Source organism: Lygodium microphyllum, chromosome 23 (genome assembly GCF_053477565.2).
Source record: "Lygodium microphyllum isolate KBCC chromosome 23, Lygodium_microphyllum_v1.1.10, whole genome shotgun sequence".
Lineage (NCBI taxonomy): Eukaryota > Viridiplantae > Streptophyta > Polypodiopsida > Schizaeales > Lygodiaceae > Lygodium > Lygodium microphyllum.
In genome coordinates, this window is record NC_141157.1 from 118,517,615 (window position 1) to 118,539,063 (window position 21,449).

Sequence of the window (21,449 nt, forward strand, 5' to 3'; positions counted from 1 at the left end):
AGTGTCTAGTGTATAACTTTAGATGGTCAAAATCTACTATCATATTCAAATCTAGGAATCATTGTTTGATTCTCATCTTGCTAGTGTTCATTCATTGAAGTGATTTTTCTGCAAAACTTTGATATTTAAGTTCACCATGAAAGTTCTTTTTTTCCTTTTTTTACATTAGGAGCTGGAGAATGTAGATGAAGAAGTTCGATTTCAATGTCTTCTCAAAATGCACACTCCGCGCAGCCTTTTGTTGATTATGGATCAAGATGTTGCTGGCCATCATATTGCAAAGGTATCTCAAGATTATAAGTGTCGTATTATGTTTATAGCAAAAACATGTAGTCAATTCTTGTGTCTTCAAGTTGCATTATGGCTTGTGGCTTTGTGCTGACATATATACAGTTGGTCGATAGTTTTGTATGCATTTGTTTGTTATCGAAGATGCTAAATTGCACCGCTCTATGTTGTTCGCAGCAGAGCTCCTTGAGTGCCTTTGGGTTGAGGCTACTAACACTGCGGTGTACATCCTCAATTGGTGCCCAATTTTCGGCTGTTCCTCAAAAGACCCTGTATGAGGCATTCTTTGGCTCTCGGCCTGTCATATCCCACTTCAGAGTCTTTGGGTGTCGTGCACACACACACACACACACACACACACACACACACACACACATACACACACACCTGATGATAAAATAGGGAAACTTCTTTAGTTAATTCATACTAGGTTAGACTTAGCTTACTATTGTCTGGTTTCGATGCTCTACAACTCCATTCTGAGAGAGGGAGTTGGTAGAGGTGAGCTGGCGAGAGATGCCATGCTACTGTAGAAACTTGGAAAACTCGTGGAAGATGAACTCACCACCGCTATCACTCCTTATGCAACCAACACGATGACCCGTCTGGTTATGAACGAGCAGTACCCAAGCAGAGAAATATGTGAAAGCATTGGACTTATGCTTGAGGAAGTATACCCACATGCATCTCGAATGATCATCCACTATCGAAAAGAAGCATAGTGCGCCGTTCAAGGCAACAGTGGATGTGGGCCCACAATGATCAACGTGAATCTCTTGAATCATGTCCCAACTACATTGACATATCCATTTGCTCTGCGATCACTGCATAAGTGGATCTTAGTGTCATATATCTCCTTTGACCGCATACATGTCAAGTGTCATACATGGGTACCATGATCATTGAAGGTGTATCCAAATAGGGGTATTTCATCGGGAATGTTTGTTTTTGACTTTTGTACAAACCCAAAATGCAAAAGGCAAAACCTAGCACAACCTTTATGGCTTTGAGAGTTCAATAGATAGAGATTAGGGAGTGTGGTTATTCTTTGTTGTTAATTCTTAATTATCATCATCTATGTGTCCTTATTCATTGTTTGCCTTATTAAAGACCTCCATATGTGAACACACTTTAGTGTTTGTTTAAGTGTGAACACATTCTGCACCACCCAACATTTAAAAAGGGTCAAAAGTTTGGATGAATATCCAGACCTATATATCTAGGCCTTAGTCTTGTACTTTCATATCAATAAATCACACGAACCAATCGTGTCACTGACCGTGGTGTCATATAAAAGTTTTATGTATGTGTGTGTGTGTGTGGTGTGTTAGATATCATTGACTTTACCCTTCCAGGTAGATCTATTGGTTTAGTAGTAGATCATGCATATTTGAGTTTTACAATGATAAAGGTTGCACCAAGAGCTCAACTACCACTCTACTTTCTAGATACCCTAGATACTACTTTTTGCAAGAGATGGCTCATGGATGTAGGATCGCAATATCTAGTGGATTGTTTACTATGGATGCATATTGCTCTTTGAATGAGATCACAACAAGGTTGGGAGAAGTTTTGCATGCATCAACAACACATGCCTTTCCTCATACTATGGCATCTTCCACCCCACCAAAAAGCACTACCCCACAAAATAGTTGGTATTATGATTGTTATTATGAGACATGGACAAAGTTAAAGCATGAGATAGCTATTGAGGATACTACATATAGGAAAGATTGATCGATCTTTGGATACCTAGTGCGAAGAAAGAAATTATCATATTTGGCTAAAATGAAGGCAAAGATATACAAGTTGGTTTTGGGGCGAGACAACAAGAGGACATGGGAGATGTTTTAGGAAAGGCAGCTGTGTCTCCTAATCTCAACACTGGAGGAATGGTACAACTTTGCAAAGAACTTATGTAGAAGGTGAGTTCTCTATGTCTCCCTTGCAAGGGCTCTGTTTATCTTGTAGTTTATACTTTAGTATAGGGATGGTGATAGAGGTGATTTGTAGGTTTGAGTATGGAAAGGCACAAGATCATGATGGCTTGGTTGGGGAACATTTTACACATGCACGGGAAACTCTTATTCCTTTGTTGAGGCATGTTTTTAATTGAGCCATATGTGAGGGCTTTCCTTCGAGTTGGATATAGTATACCAGTGTGCCGCTCTTTAAGAGTAGGGATCCTATGGTTTTTGAAATCTAAAGGACCATCATGATAGGTTATTACTTGGCCAAGATATATGGTTGCATTCTGGAGCATAAGCTCAGTACATAGGTTGAGAGTCATGGGTATAGAGTATGGGGGCTGGCGAGCTTTAAGAGGGGGTTCACTATACTCGATCATATATTGAACCTTAAGGCTATTATAGAAGAGAGTAGGGCACATGGAAAGAGGATTTATTGCCTCTTTGTGGATTTCCGAAAAGCATTCGATACTCTATCCGAAGCTAGGCTCATGCTGATATGAGGATACAGAATTTTAATGCTTTGATTAGCATTTGGTTAAACGTTAATGAAATGTGCAAACGTGACTTGCAAATGTGAGCTCCAAGTTAATTATTTCATCATGTGGGACATAGAACCTTGCAATATAAGTTGGTGCCAAAGGCAAAAGCAATAAGTTATGCTCGATAAGTACCAGGTGGTATCCGATGTTAGATTCGGGCCTAGACCAATTCTTTGGCTACGAATGTCAATGGTGAAATTAGAGATTAGGCATTGATTAATGAAGCAAAGACAGTCTAAGGGTCAATAACTATTGAGAGATAATTGGGAGACAAATTGGCCTAGCCAGTTTAATTATTGGTTGGTGAAATTATTTTTTTGGGCATTAGAATAATTATTAAATTAATTTTCATAATTAATATTCTGAAAATTACTTTAATAAGTTGGATAATGCTAGAGGCAAGGGATAGTAGCAATGACTGTATCTGACAAACGACTAGCGGGCTGCACGGATGCACTGACGGGCGACCACGCAACGAGACAGCAGGCGTGAAGCATGGATGACTGGAGGCAACTGCTGCGCGACACGATGGCAGGCTCGCACCCAACGGGGACAGACGACCGGGCTGCATGGACAATGGGCAGCAAGTCAACGGCCTATTTTTTTTGATTTACTTCTTTTTTTTTACCCTCTTTGCCAGGTGTTCACACCTATAAGCACAGAGTGCAAATTTGTGCCTTGAAATTTGGGGGTTTTCCCAAATTTGTACCCAACACACATTGCAGTGTTCTCTGGACCAAAAATTGCAGACATTGAATGCGTATGCCTCAGAAAATTTTGGGGATTCTCAAATGCAAGTGAGATTTTTTTCTTGGATGAGTCAATTTCACTGAAATTTGTGCAATCTTGGCCCGAAAATTTGGGGCTTTTCTCGGATTTGCGGATTGTGATGTAGGACAAGACAATTTGTCTCAGAAATTGCAGGAATTTTTGACATTTTGTCCCCGACATTTGGGGCCTTTCATGTACATGCACAAATTGGACTGAAATAACCCAATTTCTCGACATTGAGGCACGTTGGACCCCGTGCAATTTGGGGCTTTTGCAATTTGGGCAAAATTTGTGTAGATTTGGTCATTTTATGTACATACAGGTTGAATTCTGCGCAATTGGGACATCAACACTTGGTAAAATTTGGGGGTTTTGCTGAAATTGCTTTATTTTGGCAAGGACAGTCCTATGCATGACAAAGGAAATGCAGATGTGTGTTTGACACTTTGAGCACAAAATTTTGGGGCTTTTGACTGTTCGTGTCAAATTCTATGCCCGTGGGTACATGTACAACAGAAATTGCAGCTGAAATTTTGGGATTTCTCATGTAATGTGATACACATGCCCTTGGAACAGCTGTAATCAGTTGGATAATGCTATAGCACTTGGTTTGGTGCTCTGAAAACTTAATTACAGATCTGAAATCTGTACTTCTGCGTGGTCATTTATTGCTGATTGGTACTTGTTTGTACCTTGGTCACTTGGGTGACAGTTTGGCCCTGCATTTGTTGGTTTTTTGGTCACATTTGGGCTGAAAATCATGGCTGGCAGCAATGACAGCAGTAATTTGATGCGCATAAAGAAGCTTGAAGGTGCACACAATTTTGCAGTTTGGCAAAAGTAGTGTTACAATATCTTGTTACAAAAGAAGTAAGCAAAGCCGATCAAAACCAAAGGGGCAAAGCCCGCAGACATGGATCAAGACGATTGGGATGAGTTGAATGAGCTTGACGTTCAACCATAGAGCTATCGATTTTTGATGCCTTGCTCTTTAACATTGAAGGTTTGGATTCTGCATATGCTATATGGACTATACCGGAAGAACTGTATGCACAAAAGAGTGCTGCAAGCAAAGTGTATTGGCTGAAAAAGCTTATGGATTTGCATATGAAAGAGGGCACAGCAATGTCTACTTACTTGAGTGAGTTTATCTCCATTTTTAGCCAGCTGGTTGCCTTGAAGTTCATGATTGATGAGGAATTTAAGGCTACTTTCTTGCTTTGCACTCTACCAGAGAGTTGGGATACATTCAGGACTGCTATGAGCAATTCTAATGTGATCCTTTTGTATGCTGATGTAGAGAGTGCTGTACTTATGGAAGAGATGAATCGGTAGAACAATGCATCGAGTAAGTCTTCCACAGATCACAACAAAAGGGAAAATATGATGGCAAGGGACGCAGTAAAACATGTGGCAAAGATGTTGAATGCCATCATTATGGCAAGAAGGGTCACTTTAAACGTGACTGCTATAAATGGAAGAAAGAGACAAGAAAAGGCAAGAAGACAGATGATAGCAAGGAAGAGAAGAAAGACAGTCAGCCTAAGAAGAGTAGTGTAAAAATTGAAGAGGTGAATGTAGTCACTCATCACAGTGATAGTGGGAGTGATGTACTCTTTGTCTCTTCACACTTTGGTGCATATGCTTTACTTGCAGATATAGATGATGACATGCATACCTGGATTCTTGATTCAGATGCTTCCTTTCATATCACCCCTCATCATGAGTGGTTCTCCGCCTATACAGGGGGTCGACATGGTGTTGTCCATCTTGGGGATAACTATGCATGTGAGATTGCAGGTATTGGCAGTGTGCAGTTACAGTTTCAGCATGGCTCTGCCTTTACACTTCAGTATGTACGGCATATACCTCGGCTCAGGAAGAGCTTGATTAGCACAGGGCAACTAGATAATGATGGTTTTCATATCACCTTTGCTGATGGAAAATGGAAAATCTCTGTAAGGGATCTAGGGTTATTGCCAGAGGTTGTAAGAGTGATACTTTGTATCCACCTCATGTATCTAGTGTGCGTGACGATGTTGTTTCCGTGACCGAGCAGCCAAGCGTTTCTTTGTGGCATGGCCGGTTGGGACACTTGAGTCAAACAAGAATGAAAGTGCTTTCTCGTTTGGGTTACTTGCCTTGTCTTCGTTATGCTGATTTTGAGCATTGTGATCATTGCATTTATGGCAAATATGCACAGACGCCACATAAAAAGTCTCTTTTTTTGAAATCTTCTTCTCTAGAGTTAGTACATTCGGAATATGTCAAATGCTAGGATTATCTTTAGGGGGAAATAAATATTTTGTCACCTTTGTCGATGATGCTACATGGAAAGTATGGGTTTACCCTATTCATAGCAAGGATGAAGTGCTTAACAAGTTTAAAAAATTCTTGGCATTGGCTGAAAATCAGACAAATAAGACACTTAAGTGTCTTTGCTCTGACAATGGTGGGGAGTATGTGTCCAAGGCCTTTCAGGCATTTTGTGACAGCGAAGGGATTAAGAGGGAGCTCATTGCCCCTCATAATTTACTCCAAAATGGAGTTGCAGAGCATATGAATCGGACCATACAGGATAAGGTCCGTACGATGTTGTCTCATGCTGCATTACCCCATGGTTTTTGGGCAGAGGTTGTTATGACAGCCGTTCACTTGATTAATCGGTCACTAAATAGGTCTTTTGGGGGGGGGGGGGGGAGTTCTCGAAGAAGCATGGTCGGGCGAGCCACCTTCATATACTCATCTAAAAGTGTTTGGCTGCGAGGCTTTTGTGCACATTCGTAAAGAAAAACGCAGCAAACTTGAGCCAAAGTCCTGTAAATGCATTTTCCTAGGATATGGTGACGAGGGTAAAATGGGGTATAAATTGTGGGATCCCGAGAAAAGGAAAGTAGTACGCAGCAATGACGTTATCTTTCGGGAAGATCGCATGCACAAACTGCCCGAAAAGACTAAGGAGGTCCGTAGGGTTGTATTCCGGGAAGAAATACCTTTTGGACAGTCAAATGTGCCCGCTGTAAATGAACCTATGAATGCAGGAAATGATCAGCCAGCTATTGCCCATGAAAATGAGCCATTACATGTGCAGGAACAGCCAGGACAACAAGCTGTTAATGCTGATTTGCAGGCTGAAATTCCAGGACAGCATGCTGAAAATGGAAATTTGCAGGAACAGCCAGCAAACAATAACCATTGGGTTAGAAGATTTTCTAGAGCTACTAGACAACTTGATAGATTTGTTCGTGGTGTAAACAATGTGGCTGATTATGTCATGTTGACAGACTGTGGTGAACCGTCTTGCTCCAAGGAAGCAATGGACAGACGGGATATCAAGAAATGGTATAAAGCCATGTTGTCAGAGATGGAATCTCTTGAAAAAAATGGCACTTGGAACTTGGTGCAGTTGGCTAAAGGGCAAAAAACCCTTCCATGCAAATGGGTTTATAAGATGGTCACTTCTGGTTCCTCACTAAAGTACAAAGCAAGATTGGTTGCAAAAGGGTACAAGCAGGAGCATGGAATTGACTTTGATGAGATTTTCTCTCCTGTAGTCAAGATGACTATATTAAGAACCATTTTGGACTTGGTTGCAGTTGAGGCTATGGAGCTTATACAGATGGATGTAAAGGCTGTGTTTTTACATGGTGATCTGCATGAAGATATTTATATGCATCAGCCTGAAGGGTTTGTTGAACAAGGGAAAGAAGAGAGGTATGTAAACTCAAAAGGAGTTTGTATGGCTTGAAACAAGCACCAAGAGAATGGTATCATAAGTTTGATACATTCATGCAGTCCCAAAGTTTTCATAGAAGTCAAGTGGATCACTACTTGTACACCAAGAAGGTAGTAGATGGCAGCCTGATTATCTTAGTTTTGTATGTAGATGACATGCTGATTGCTGTGGCAGGGATACTTATGCCTTGGATTCACTAAAGCAAAGTCTTCATGGCAGATTTGACATGAAGGATCTTGGTAATGCAAATCACATCCTTAGTATATGAATACTCAGAGATAGATCGAAAGGCTTACTCTATCTATCTCAGTAGGAGTATATCTCCAAAGGTTTGCAGCGTTTCAATATGGAGGGCCGGAAAATAATTGGGGTTCCATTGTCTCCATATGTGAAACTCAATGTAAAGGACAGCCCTACATTTGATGATGAGAAGGCTGAAATGGCCAAGATACCATATGCTTCAGCTGTTGGCAGTTTGATGTAAGCTATGGTTGCTACACGTCCTGACATTGCCTTTGCAGTGGGAGTGGTTAGCAGATACATAGTGAGGGCTGAAATGATGAACGGGTTGCCTCTTACCCATCCAACCTCCAATCCTTACTAAGAGAACTAAAGAGGGGCACCACCTAGCCAAAGGGAGGATGGGCTAGGACATCCCTTTTCTCAAAGAGAATCAAGAGAACCAAGACACAAATTTACAAGAGAGAATATATGTACTAGACACCATATTAGAATATGAGAGAGAGAGATGAGAGAAGAGAAAGACAATAGGAGAAGAGGTAAAGGAAGCTTGCCATTATGCTACATAATAAAAGAACTCACTCATAGCTCACCTCAAAGAGATGGACTAGCATGAGGGTATTCTAGAGTGCTCTCATGGGCTTGTCATTCTCCTCCTTCCCCCTCTTCATTCTCCATGGGCTTTTTATATAGCCTCCATGAGGGATTAGATTAAGCTAATCTTCTTGATTAACATAATCCTAGATGATGTATGGCATCTTTGAAAATATGGAGAATAGTGGATGGGACAAGTCTCCACCTTGGTCATCATGCAAGAAGCCAAGGGTAGGGGTGGTGGTAGACAAAATAGAGAAATGGAGCTAGATTACAAGAGGTGGGTGCCCAAAGCACATTATTATAATATATTTACAAGAAGGATAGAATGGAAAGTTGGTGTGGTGAAAGAGAGAAGCAAATTGCACGTAGCCAGCAGTCTGCGCCTTCGTAACTTCAAATCCGTGAGGAATTTGAAAAAAGTTTCTTCTGCAACTTTGTAGACCAGGTTGAAACCAATCGGGCAACGCGGGAATTTTGTTGAAATTCGCTTTTTCTTGGGAGTTATTGAGATGATAAAAAATGGCTTCCAAAAGCTGCTTTGACTTTAGTCCCCCATATATATATATATATATATATATATATATATATATATATATATATATATATATATATATAAATACATATAAGCATGTGACAGAAGGGGTCCATGCTTTGTAAGCTTTTGTGTAAGATCCAAATGACACCATGATGTGGATATTGACTTGTGTGCTAGGGTGAGGTATCCTCTAATGATGGTGATAGATTCCAAATCTTAGTGATGCAAGCGGAGCCCATGTGTAGTTGGAGGCTAGTCCTTTGAAAAATCTATGGACTCACTCAACTCCTAGGTGTAATCCATTTTCATCTTCACTAAGATAACCATCCCTTTTACCCTTTACATTGACATGCCTCCTAAGAACTTGTTCCCCCCATTTGCTAGAGTTATCATAATCGAGAAGCAATGTAGCATACCTAGTGCTTGAAGAGTAAACCCAAAGTGATATGGTAAGCTCTTGATAGGGGCTTTGGCCAAATTTTGTGGTAATAATCCGGATTGTAAAAAACCCGGATCAATGGCAAGCCCTGGCAAGAAGCATTGGGATGCAGTGAAAGATATTATGAGATATCTCAAAGGCACAAAGGAGTTGTGCATCTGCTTTGGAAAGTAGAAGGCATCTGTTGTTGGCTTTACGGATGTAGACTATGTTGGTCATGCGGACTGCAGGAAGTCCACTTCTGGGTATATGTTTACTTTGACAGGAGGAGCAGTCTCTTGGATCTCCAGGCTACAAAAGTGTGTTGCATTGTCTACTACAGAGGCAGAGTTTGTGGTTGCCAATGAGGCATGCAAGGAGGCTTTATGGCTTTCACGTCTGGTGGGAGAGCTTGGCATCTCAGAGTTACCTGTTCTCCATTGTGATAGTCAGAGTGCTATCATGCTAGCACGGAATCCTGTCTTTCATGCAAAGACAAAGCACATACAGGTGAAGTACCACTTCATTAGAGATGTATTTGATAACAAGAGCATTGAGCTTGTCAAAGTGCATACAGATGATAACCTTGCAGACCTTCTCACGAAGGGTCGTCTAGCAGAGCGGTTTGCTCATTGCCGACAGATGATGGGAGTTGGATAGATATATTTATTTCAGCTTTGTACATATCTACAGATAGCCGATTCTTTTTTCCTCTTAAGGCACATAGCCTTTAGATGGGAGGCTGTTGGGAATAAAGGCCATCGTGCCTTTTATATGTACACGGGTGTGAACACACCCTTAGCACATTGTACTTTCATATATATATATATATATATATATATATATATATATATATATCTGAAAACCTAAAGGTACACTCGTTAGTGTATCAAAAGAAACGTGCCCACTCTCTACTCTGCTCTCTCTCACAGCAAGTAACGACTCTCTACCTTGATCTCCGTGCCTAATCGGTCCCTACATCTCGCACTCATTCTTTACGGGTGATTCATTTAGTCCGTCACCTCTTCTCTCCAGCCTCTCCATTGCCCTCACACCCCTTCAGGAGGAGAGCATTGTGGTTCGTGGTGTCACGATTGTGGGAGAGAAGGAAGGAGTCTCACTTGTAGCTTTCTTGCTTGCACAATGGGGGAATACACACAGAGGTGGAGGCTGAAAACAGTTTTCCTCTTCTTAGTTGTGTAAGCCAAAAGAACTCTCATACAAAGAAATAGAAGAACCCTATATATGGGTCTCAAACCAAACTCAACTAACTAAGGTGGCATACTAGCTGAGCCACGAACTAGAGTAGATAAGGATAGCTATCGTGTAGCTATTATTCATGGGCGATGTATCAACCGCATCTGTAACTAACACGTCGGTGACATAAATGCACAACGGTCACCTTGGCATATCACGAGTGGAGCTCGATATCTCAACACTCCCCCTCGAGCTCAATCCCAATTCTTGCACACCAAGCAGGTCTCTGAACTTGCGCAGCTTCTCTGCTTCCAATGCCTTCGTGAATATGTCAGCTACCTGATCCTCTGTGCTGACATAAACTAGATCAATAAGACCTAGTAAAACCCTCTCCCGCACATAGTGATAATGCACCTCAATGTGCTTTGTTCTAGCATGATAGACTGGGTTATTTGCCAAGTGTATACTACTCATTTTGTCACAATAAATGACAACTGGTCCATCTGTAGACTGATGCGTATCATAAAGTAGCTTATGCAACCAAGCTACCTCACATGCAGCCATTGCTGCACCCCTGTACTCGGCCTCTGTGCTCGACAAGGCAATTGTAGGCTGTTTCTTGCTGCTCCAAGTGACTGCAGCACTCCCAAAAGAGAACACATATCCACTAGTAGATCGTCTATCAGAAATGCTACCAGCCCAATCAGCATCAGTGTATCTATGCAACTGTATCTGAACCCCAGTCTCATAAAATAGTCCATACTGCAATGTGGACTTCACATACCTGAGTATGCGTCTAGCCGCATCCAAATGCGGTTTCCTTGGAGCCTGCATAAACTGACTTACCAATCCAACATCATAGCTCAAATCTGGCCTGGTAATAGTCATATAAATCAAACTTCCTACTATGCGTCTGTACATAGTAGGGTCTTCCAGAAGCTCACCTACATCTGTGCTCAACTTTACATTCTACTCCAAAGGAACTGAAATAGGCTTACAGCCTGTCATCCCATATTTGGACAGCATGTCCAATCCATACTGCCTCTGCAAGAGCTGAATCCCACTTGGTGATCTAATCACCTCAATGCCCAAGAAATAACGCAGCTCTCTCAAATCCTTCATCTCAAACTTCTGCTTCAATAGCATTTTCACATGAAGGATATCTTCATCACTGTCACCTGTCATAATCAAATCATCAACATAAATAACAAGTAGCATAATACCTTTCTCTGTTTTTCTCACATAAAGTGAGAAATCTGCCTTGGAAATCTGAAAGCCAATAGTGATAAGATACTGTCCTATCTTGTCAGACCATGCTCTAGGTGCTTGCTTCAAGCCATACAAGGCTTTCTTCAACCTGCAAACAAACTCAGGATGAACAGCATGCACATAACCTGGTGGCTGCTCCATATAGACCTCTTCTTGCAAATCACCATGCAAGAAGGCATTCTTTACATCCATCTGATGTAAAGACCATCCCTTTGATGCAGCCATAGCAATGATTGCTCTTACAGTTGCCATCCTTGCAACTCGACTGAATGTTTCTTCATAGTCAATGCCATATGTTTGTGCATACCCCTTGACTACTAATCTTGCCTTGTATCTGTTCACAGAACCATCTGCATTGTGCTTCACCTTATAAACCCACTTACAGCCAATTGCATTCTTACCTTTAGGCAAAGGTACTAACTCCCATGTAGCATTTGCTTCCAAGGCATCCATTTCTTCATCCATGGCTTTCTCCCATTTTTCTTTTCCCATGGCTTGCTCAAAAGAAATGGGTTCTGGTTCCTGTATTACTTTGACCATATATACATAGTGAATGGCTGTAAATCCATTATATTTCAGCCTATCCACAGGATACCTAGCTCTCGTAGACCTGCGTAAAATAGGTTCACTCCCAGGTGCTCTCAAAACATCCTTGGTCTTCCTTACTCCAGGTGTAACAATAGAAGGAATACCCAACTCATCATCAATGCTCTGTTCTGAGCCACTGGATTCACCATCCATATAAGAGTGACCTGTATTCACATCAAACATGGGCTGATCAACCTTCTCTTTTCCTTTTCGTGATACCTGCATACCACTATCTACATTGCTTTGAGAAGATTCTCGTGATCTCAATCTGCCTGTCCATGGCGAAGAATGTGAACCACTGCTAGAGGACGCTCCAGGTCCACTAATATTTTGTGACTGCTGTTGTGAATTCTGTGCAGCATTATCATTTTGTGCATCTACATCATCAATCACATTTACTGGTTTATACCAGCTACTCATCTCATCAAAAACATCTCTGCTCACAGTAAACTTACGAGTAGAAGGGTTATAGCATCTATACCCTTTTTGCTACAGAGAATAACCAATAAAGATGCACTTCTCAGCTTTTGGATCCAACTTGGATCTCAACTCATTTGGCACATGTACATAGGCAATGCAACAAAAAATTTTCAAATGAGAAATATCTGGTTTCCTACCAGTATACCTCTCCTCTGGAGTCATCCCATGTATTGCTGCAGTGGGAGTCCTGTTCATTATATAGACTGCTGTAGCAATTGTTTCAGCTCAATAAAAATCTGGCAAGTCTTTTTCATTGAGCATGGCACGAGATACATCTCCAATATGCCTGTTTTTCCTTTTTGCAATTCCATTTTGTTGTGGGGTATGACTGCATGAATATTGCTGCTTTATGCCATGCTCCTGCAAGAACCTTGCAAACTCATTTGAGAGGTACTCTCCCCCTCCATCTGACCTTAGGCATTTTATTTGTAGGCCTGTTTCTTTTTCAACCATCGCTTTAAGTGTTTTGAAATGCCCAAAAACTTCACTTTTCTTTTTCATAAAATACACCCAAACTTTTCTGCTATAGTCATCAATAAAACTGACAAAATAATGACAGCCTCCAAGAGATGCAGCTTTAGTTGTTCACACATCAGAGTGGATTAATTCCAATGGCTTCTTACTCTCTTGAACATGTCTAAGAAATGGTTTCCTTGCCTGTTTTTCAAACTGACAGGCTTCACATACCTTATGCATTTCTGTAACCTTGAATTTCGGCAATCCTGCAATAATATTTTGGGCCTGCATTGATTTAAGTCGCTGTACCTTAACATGACCAATGCGTTTATGCCAGATATCAATATCTGCAACTACACCGGTCCCATGTGCAAACATTGCTGTAGTCAATTCAGACATGTCTGCATCCAACGTAAACATTCTGCCCTTCTTCTTTCCTTTTGCTATCAAGCGATCTTTATTTTTCATATCCTCAACAAAGTATCCATGAGGATTAAATTTGACCTGCAAGCCTTGCTCAACCATTTGACCAACAGAAACCAGGTTCTTGGTGATATTCGGGACATGAAATATATCGGACAGGTATTTCTTTTTCCCATCCTGCATAGACAAAGGAATTTTTCCAATCTGCACAATAGGATGTGCAGTATCATCACCGGTCTCCACAAATCCTGGTTTTTCCATTTTCCTTGCATCCTCCATCCATTCTGCATGACCTGTCATGTGGTTTGATGGACCTGAGTCAACATACCATACATCGTTGCTTTCTTCTGCACTTGTCACAGAATTGTTCATGTGCTGCACCATAAACAAATGCTCATTTCTGTCATCACCCTGTCTACTGGAAGATGCATAATTCCCTTGTTGCAATTTTCCATTCATGATGTCATTCTGCTTTTTATAGCAGTCTTTAGCCATATGACCCATTTTACCACAGTAATAGCATTCAACATTGCTGTTTGCATTTTGGCCTGTTTGCCATCCACCACGACCTCTTTGGCTCCCCCTGCCTCTAGAGTTACCACGTCCTCCTCCATAGGACTGGTTTTCTTGAGTTTGCTGCATATTCTGATTTTTACCACGGCCTCCAAATCGGCCTCCTCTACCTCTGCCTCTACCTCTTCCAGCATTTGAGTAGAAGACAGCTTCTTTTGAAGTTCCTCCTGAAGAGGATGCACCACCATTTCTCTGCTCCTCAGAAATTAGAAAAGCAATCAACTTCTCAAAATCAGGAAATCTTTCACGGACGGAAATGGATGTTCGGAACTGTGCATAATCCTTTCCTAGACCATTCAAGGTCACATAAACTAAATTATCATCTTTCACTGGCGACCCAATGGAAGCAAGTGCATCTGCAATCTTCTTCACCTTCATGTGGTAGTCATTGATGCTCATACTTTCTCTTTGCACATTATGCAACTCTTGCTTGAGCTGCATTTTCCTGGCTTGCGTATTTGTGCTATACATTTTTGACAAAGTATCCCATGCCTCCTTTGGCGTACTTGCATCTTGAATATGCACAATCATAGAGTCTGAAATGTTGATAGACAGCCAGTACATAACTTTCCTGGCTCTCTCATGCCATGCTTTAAATGCTTGCATTTGCTGTTGATTGGGAACATCAGGAAGAACTGGTTCTTCTTCATTTCCTGCAACAAATTCCCAATATCCTTTTCCTATAAGGAAATTCGTCATTCTAAACTTCCATGCTTAGAAGTTGTTCTTGTCAAGCTTTTCAGTGACAATCTGTGAAAGAGAATCAGACGCCATTACAGAACACTGCAAAAAATTCTGTCACTGCAAAAAACACAGCTTCACCCTCACAAGGGTAAATTTGCAAAACTGGCGAAAGTGGTATTTGACCACACAGTCACTTCCTAGTGACGATTTTGCATAAACAGGAACCAAGGATGATTCTGTAACTCCCAATGTCTCTGCACATAAGCATACGATGCAATTTCTGCAGTAACTTTTCACCGACCTGTAGAACAGTGGTCGCACAGCATAAAACTGGGCCTTTTCCTGAGTGCGTGCAGAAAACTTCCGCCTCCAAAACAGGCCCTGAAATGGCCTCAAATAAAAAAAACAGGGTCGCCAGGGGCTAACGCCCTGTCCCGCAATATATACTGCCCTCTTGCTTCACCGCGAAGGGCGTCTCAACCTGAGACAATGCACTCTTGCAATTTCCGGCTGTGCTACCTGCAGAGATCTGCTCCCAAAATAGAAAATGAAAGCAACACTGCTCCTCTTACCAGAACACCGCAAGCTTGGCTTGCTTTCTTGAGCTCCTTACCACGAACAAGACTCTGATACCATGTCACGATTGTGGGAGAGAAGGAAGGAGTCTCACTTGTAGCTTTCTTGCTTGCACAATGGGGGAATACACACAGAGGTGGAGGCTGAAAACAGTTTTCCTCTTCTTAGTTGTGTAAGCCAAAAGAACTCTCATACAAAGAAATAGAAGAACCCTATATATGGGTCTCAAACCAAACTCAACTAACTAAGGTGGCATACTAACTGAGCCACGAACTAGAGTAGATAAGGATAGCTATCATGTAGCTATTATTCATGGGCGATGTACCAACCGCATCTGCAACTAACACGTCGGTGACATAAATGCACAACGGTCACCCTGGCATATTACGAGTGGAGCTCGATATCTCAACAGCGTGGTTCGTGGCTTTCTTCATCATCTTCCTTGTGCTACGGTACCCTTGTTTCCTTGTATCACATTCACTCCATGATTCAGAACTTCATCATTCCATTAATTAGATTTTCTTCTCTCTTCTCTTCTCTTCTCCATGTTTGCCGAGTTCACTCCGTATTCCTTCCCCCAAACCGTACTGTCCCGCTGGTACGTCATCTTTTGACATGGTATAAGAGCTGGATTTGCTCAAACAGCGGCAAAGATCCTCCACTCCAGTGAAGGCAAAGACCGGTGGCGGTTCGACATCCACTTCTCTTATTCTTCCGGTGTATCAAAATCTTGTTTTTGCAAGTTTCAGGTGTTTTCAGCTTGCTGGCCACACCCCTTTCGCGGAGGACATCACAGTCTCAGCTGTCCCTTGCTGTCATCTACAGTCTGGCGTTTGTTTTTAGCCTTCCACCCGCAGTTTGCAGGTGTTTACAGAAAAGCGATTGTTGCTGATCACTCTCCATTCAGAAAACAATCTCGTTTTTGCAGATTTCAGGTATTTCAGCTTGCTGGCCACACCCTGGATACGGAGGACATCACGGTACAAGCTGGCCATTGTTGTCTACAGCAGTCTGGCGCCTGTTTCCAGCCTATCATACATTGTTCGGAGCTGATTTCAGCATATTAATTGCTGCTGCTGTTTTTTACTTGCATTTTTAGTATTTCTCTCTCTACAACTTGTGTTTTTAGTTTTTCTCTCTCGTCACTTGCGTTTTTCTACTGATTGCAACCTCTTACTACTAGTCGCATCCTCCTTTCACTGGTAGCTCACTTCCAGCCCTTCCACTGCCCTCCCACCCTTAGAAACAGCATGCCACCTTCCTTGAATATTCTTTATGGATCTTTCAAGATCTACATAGGAATTTTTTCGCATCACTAGACACACCACCGATGCTTGCGGACTCCGACCTTTGCTCCCCACCCCCTGGGAGTATATGCGTGGCACTCCTTGTATCACCTCTCATTTTTGGGCTAGAGAGAACGTTCTGCATCGGCTATCAGAGTACTATGCTCAAGGCAATAAGATGCATCCGGTGCGCACTAAGTCCGTTCAAGCACATGGAGGATCGATTGGTGCTATGACCTCTTGGAGATCGCCGCAATGCCAGCAACAGTCTTTCGCCACCTCTTTTCGAGTCCAGTGGCTCCCTCGTCATGTGGTTGTGCAGTCCGCTCCATCGAGAGAGCGATTGTTTGATACCGTCTCCCCATTAGTCCGCTCCTTTGAGAGACAGTGGCTGCTCGACTCCTTTCTCTTCTTCGGCTATTCAATCCACTCCACTGAGAGATAGCCACTGTTGCCAACCTCTTGCTCATTCCGAGCCTCACTCTTTCCCACCCTTCCCCACCCTTGACTACTTAGGCTTGAGAGGCTACCTCTGGGAGCTCTTCAGCGCCCCAGATACCTTCTTCGGTTCGATCGGCGGCACTTCCTTCGTCATCAGACATTTCAGAGTTCGGGATCCATGAGTTTTTGGATTCCCTATCTACTTCAAAGGGGGATTTAGAGGGGGATGTTATTTCTTTGCCCTCAGAGAGGGGGCATCTACTTCTTCGACTTCAGCGGGGGTCCCTCCACCTCCCACCTCAAAGGGGGAACCTACTCCACATGAAGTTTTTCACCCATCCTCTACTTTCTTGGGGTGGCTGTCTTTGACCAATCATCTCTTCTACTGATACCCAGGATCTTCAGGTACCACCTAGATCAAGACCTCGGAGGTTCAGCCGTGACTTGGTGATGAGGCCTTCGTATTCCTTCCAGCATGGATGCACGCAGCTAGTGGCTTCTCTCCCGAGGTTGAGTTTCAGGTTCTCTAGTTCACTTTGTCTACTATTCTTTACTGCAGGTTACCTTTCCGGTGGAAATCTTGGATCTTAGGGATCCTCTACATCTTCTTCCTCCTTTTCTCTTCTTGCCTTGGTCACTTGGTTAGCATGGAGCCACCTCCCAAGATTGAGTACGGGCATATCCTTATGGTTCTTAGCACCACACAACGTCCGACATTCCTTCTATGCATTGCATGTTTTCATCATCTTTGTACTAGGACGCCTGGGTAAGTGAGCAATTTCCCACGAGAGACACTGTCCAAGTTGCTGCATGAGCATTCTTTAGCATGTAGTATTGCATCTCCACCTTAGTCTTCTCTTGTTCCCCTTTTTGGGCCTGAGAGGGGGTGTTGAGAAACCCTTCACCCTTCACCCGCAGTTTGCGTTTTTACGTTTCTGCGTTTTGCTTTTAGAGTTTGCGTTTAGGGTCTGTAGCCCCAAAAAGGGGCGCTACCCTAGATTGACTATGCCAATTTATAGGCCACTCTTTCACTCATTCTTTACGGTTGATTCATTCAGTCCGTCACCTTTTCTCTCTAGCCTCTCCACTGCCCTCACACCCCTTCAGGAGGACATTGTGGTTCGTGGTTCATTGTTGTCTTCATCATCTTCCTTGTGTTACAACACCCTTGTTTCCTTGTATCACATTCACTCCATGATTTAGAACTTCATCATTTCATTCATTAGAGTTTCTTTTCTCTGCTCTTCTTTTCTTCATTTTTGCGGAGTTTACTCCGTATTCCTCCCCGCAAACCCTACTATCTCGTTGGTACGTCATCTTTTGACATGCCACCCTTTCATACTGTATCTTTCAAATACCCCCACTTTATCACATCCTTCCATTCTGGGATTGTTGTGATGGGCATCCCCCTCATTAATTGCGAACACTCACAAACCCCCCCACATGACCTTTTAGATGCAGGGATATCCATCCTCAGCCTATGGAATGTTGTTACACATCCCGTGGGTCACTCCTACATAGGGATTTCCATCCTCCGGTTCTTGTGTCCCTATCCCTCCACCTTGGGCTCTATAGGTGGTTACCATATGCCCATACCCAGTCCACTCTTACCCCCATTTGGATCCGCTATGTACACTTCTCATATGCATGGTGGGTACTCTAGGATTTCTTCCCAAGTATACTCCACTCTCCCACCCTATCTACTCTATACTCATTTCACACCTTTTCTATCTCCTAGCACTACTACTCATGTTGCAACGGCAAAGAATGCCTTCATGGATAAGACTCGTTTCAATGGGTCGAATTTCACCACTTGGTCGAACTTCATGCAGCAAGTGTTTGAATCTCAGGGACTTTGTGACCTTGTCGTTGGTACCAAGGACTCTTGATCAGCTCACCTTGATCGCATCCGTCAATGAAGAGCGCACAATGCCACAGCAATGTGGAGTTAATGAAGGGGTTGCTTCCTAAGTTCCACTCTCAATTACAACATTTTTCCCTTGCATCTTAGTGTCGGAGTCATCTCATTGACCGTTATGTGGCTTGAGATCGCACTCAACATATCAATCTCGATCTTGAGCTTCAAGAGTTTTTCATTAAGGAAGGGGATGATTTGAATGTCAATTTGGCCGAATATGGGCAGTTACTTGCCATGTTTGCCACTACGGGCTCCTTGAAGTATTATATTCTTGTTGAACAAGTTACCCGACAAATAGTTTCTTTTTATCCAACACATTATCTCACTCCCTAGATTGCCAATGTTCTATAAGTTTTAGTGCTAGTTCTTGCTTTATGCGAGGTTGCACAATCAAGTCCACAAGAAGTCCTCCACATCCATCCATTCAGACCTGTGAGGGTTGGTCGCCTCTTCCTTGGGAGGGAAAGCGACTAGCTTGCAAGATGCGAAGGCAAGCCAAAACAAGGGTGACATGGCTTCCTCCGAGAAAACCAAAGAACCACGACTCCTTTGGCAACAAATTCTTAAGAAAAATAGGTTTTGCACACACTGCCAAAGATAGATCCATGTGAATGAGGAGTGTCATTCCAAGGCCCATGTTCTTCCTCCTAGAAAACCACAGTAGACTGTTGTGATTGTCTCCACTCTTACTGGCTAGTCTAGTGGGGTTACGTCTCCCACCGCCGCCTCATTTGCTCCATCTACCCTTGCCGCTACTAGATATGTGGCATGCGGAGAGTCTTAGTAGCCTCTATCCTTCACTACTCTTGAAGAATTAGCTTATTGGTTTGCTAGTGACTTATCTATTGCACTTTATGCATCCTTTCCTAGGGCATCCACTGCACCTTTTAGGACCCCTTTCCCACCTCTCCGTACGCGATGGTGGCCACAAACTTAGCCTTTTCCTTTTTTAGAATTCCATTGTATACCCACATACTCATTGCATTGCCCCTAGCTTTGCTTTTTTTAATTTTCAGTTTTGTTTTTTGGAGCATCTCACTACTAACCTTTGTGCTTGCAAATTTTGATCTCTTTTACAAGGTTTTATAGTTCAATGTAGAGCTAATATACAGGCTTGCACCAATTTTTCCTAAGCTGGAGATAGGAGCTGCGTGTTGTTCCTTTCATAGTTCCATCTACTAGGAGTTTTGCTCTTCTACCAGCATGGAGGCTTCTCCTTTTGCTAGCGGATCGTACAACATCTCTCTTGATGCTATTATGGTGGTGCCTTCTATCCTTGCTCTTCCAGTAGGGATGCTTCATTATTTTCATCGCCATGGTTCTCAGTACCACACGAAGACCGACATCCTTAGGCTTCTCTTCCTTCTTCAACATTGGCATCTATGTTGACAAGGGGTTTCTACCCTTCTTGTTGGTATTCTACAAGTTTCGGCACTTGTCTTTGACATCAGCCTTCCCCCCGTTGTATCTTCACCTATGCATTGCACGATTTCATCATCTTTGTACTAGGGCGCTTGGACAAGTGAATAATTTTCCCACACAATCATTGGGGCCACCATAGGGCTTTCATAGCCCCCTCAATGGGCCATCTCCCTCTAAGCGGGTTTGAAGAGGGACATTGTCCAAGTGGCACCTACTGCATGAGCTTTCTTTAATATGTAGCATACTATGCATCCCATTGTTTAGAGCACCACTAGACGGATCCTAAGCTGTTTCCACTAGTAGATTACACCTTCATCCTTCTTCACACAATACTCCATCACCTTTCCCTCATCATCGATATCCTTGAGTGGTTGGGTAGGCTTGTATTATTTTGTGATGAGTTGGGTGTACCATTCCTACTCCCATATTCTAGGCCATTGTTTCTTAATCGGCCACCACCCCTAAAGTTAACTTTCCATCCAAAAAAAAGAAGTGCAATGTCGTTCCATCGGCCTTGTAGGGCTTGGTAGGCCACCAGCAGCTGACGAGCACCCTTTGTCCAATGCCGTGTCTTCTCTGGGGTGACTACTTTTGAACTCCCTTGGTAAGATAACCATGCCTTAGTCTTCTTGGTAGGCCACTAGGTAGCGGACATGCACCCTTTGTTCGTGCCTTGGCTGCTTTAGGGTGGGACGCATTGGGGTAAACATTGTGGATCTTCCCTTTTAGGCTCACTTTTGGCCTTGGGAGGGGGCGTTGAGCTAAAATACGCTTTAGAGTTGATTAGCATTTTTAAATAGCCCCAAAACAAGCTTAATTAATGAAAAACACGAATTTGGTGCGAAGTTTGAGAGACTTTTAGTGGTCCCCCAAAACCCTAAATTTTTGGGACACCCTTCAACATCTATAAATAGACAGTCTACCCATCATTCAGCCTCATCCTTTCGTGCAGGTTTCTCACTCTATCGTGAAGATTTTAGTCATTAGCCATCTACCATATGTTGTCTAGCCATCACCAACTCTAGCCCATCACTATCTAGCA

The 21,449-nt window shown here is 42.7% G+C and overlaps 1 protein-coding gene across 4 annotated transcripts in view; it reads left to right on the forward strand.

Annotated features, from left to right (window-relative positions):
• LOC148016664 (uncharacterized) overlaps positions 1–21,449 on the forward strand; it is a 124,287-nt gene that overhangs the window by 40,502 nt on the left and 62,336 nt on the right. For all 4 annotated transcript variants that reach the window (XM_087663733.1, XM_087663734.1, XM_087663731.1 and 1 more), the window contains exon 4: positions 170–283. In XM_087663733.1, coding sequence (XP_087519859.1) covers positions 170–283 — 114 coding nt within the window. The remainder of the gene's footprint in view (positions 1–169; positions 284–21,449) is intronic.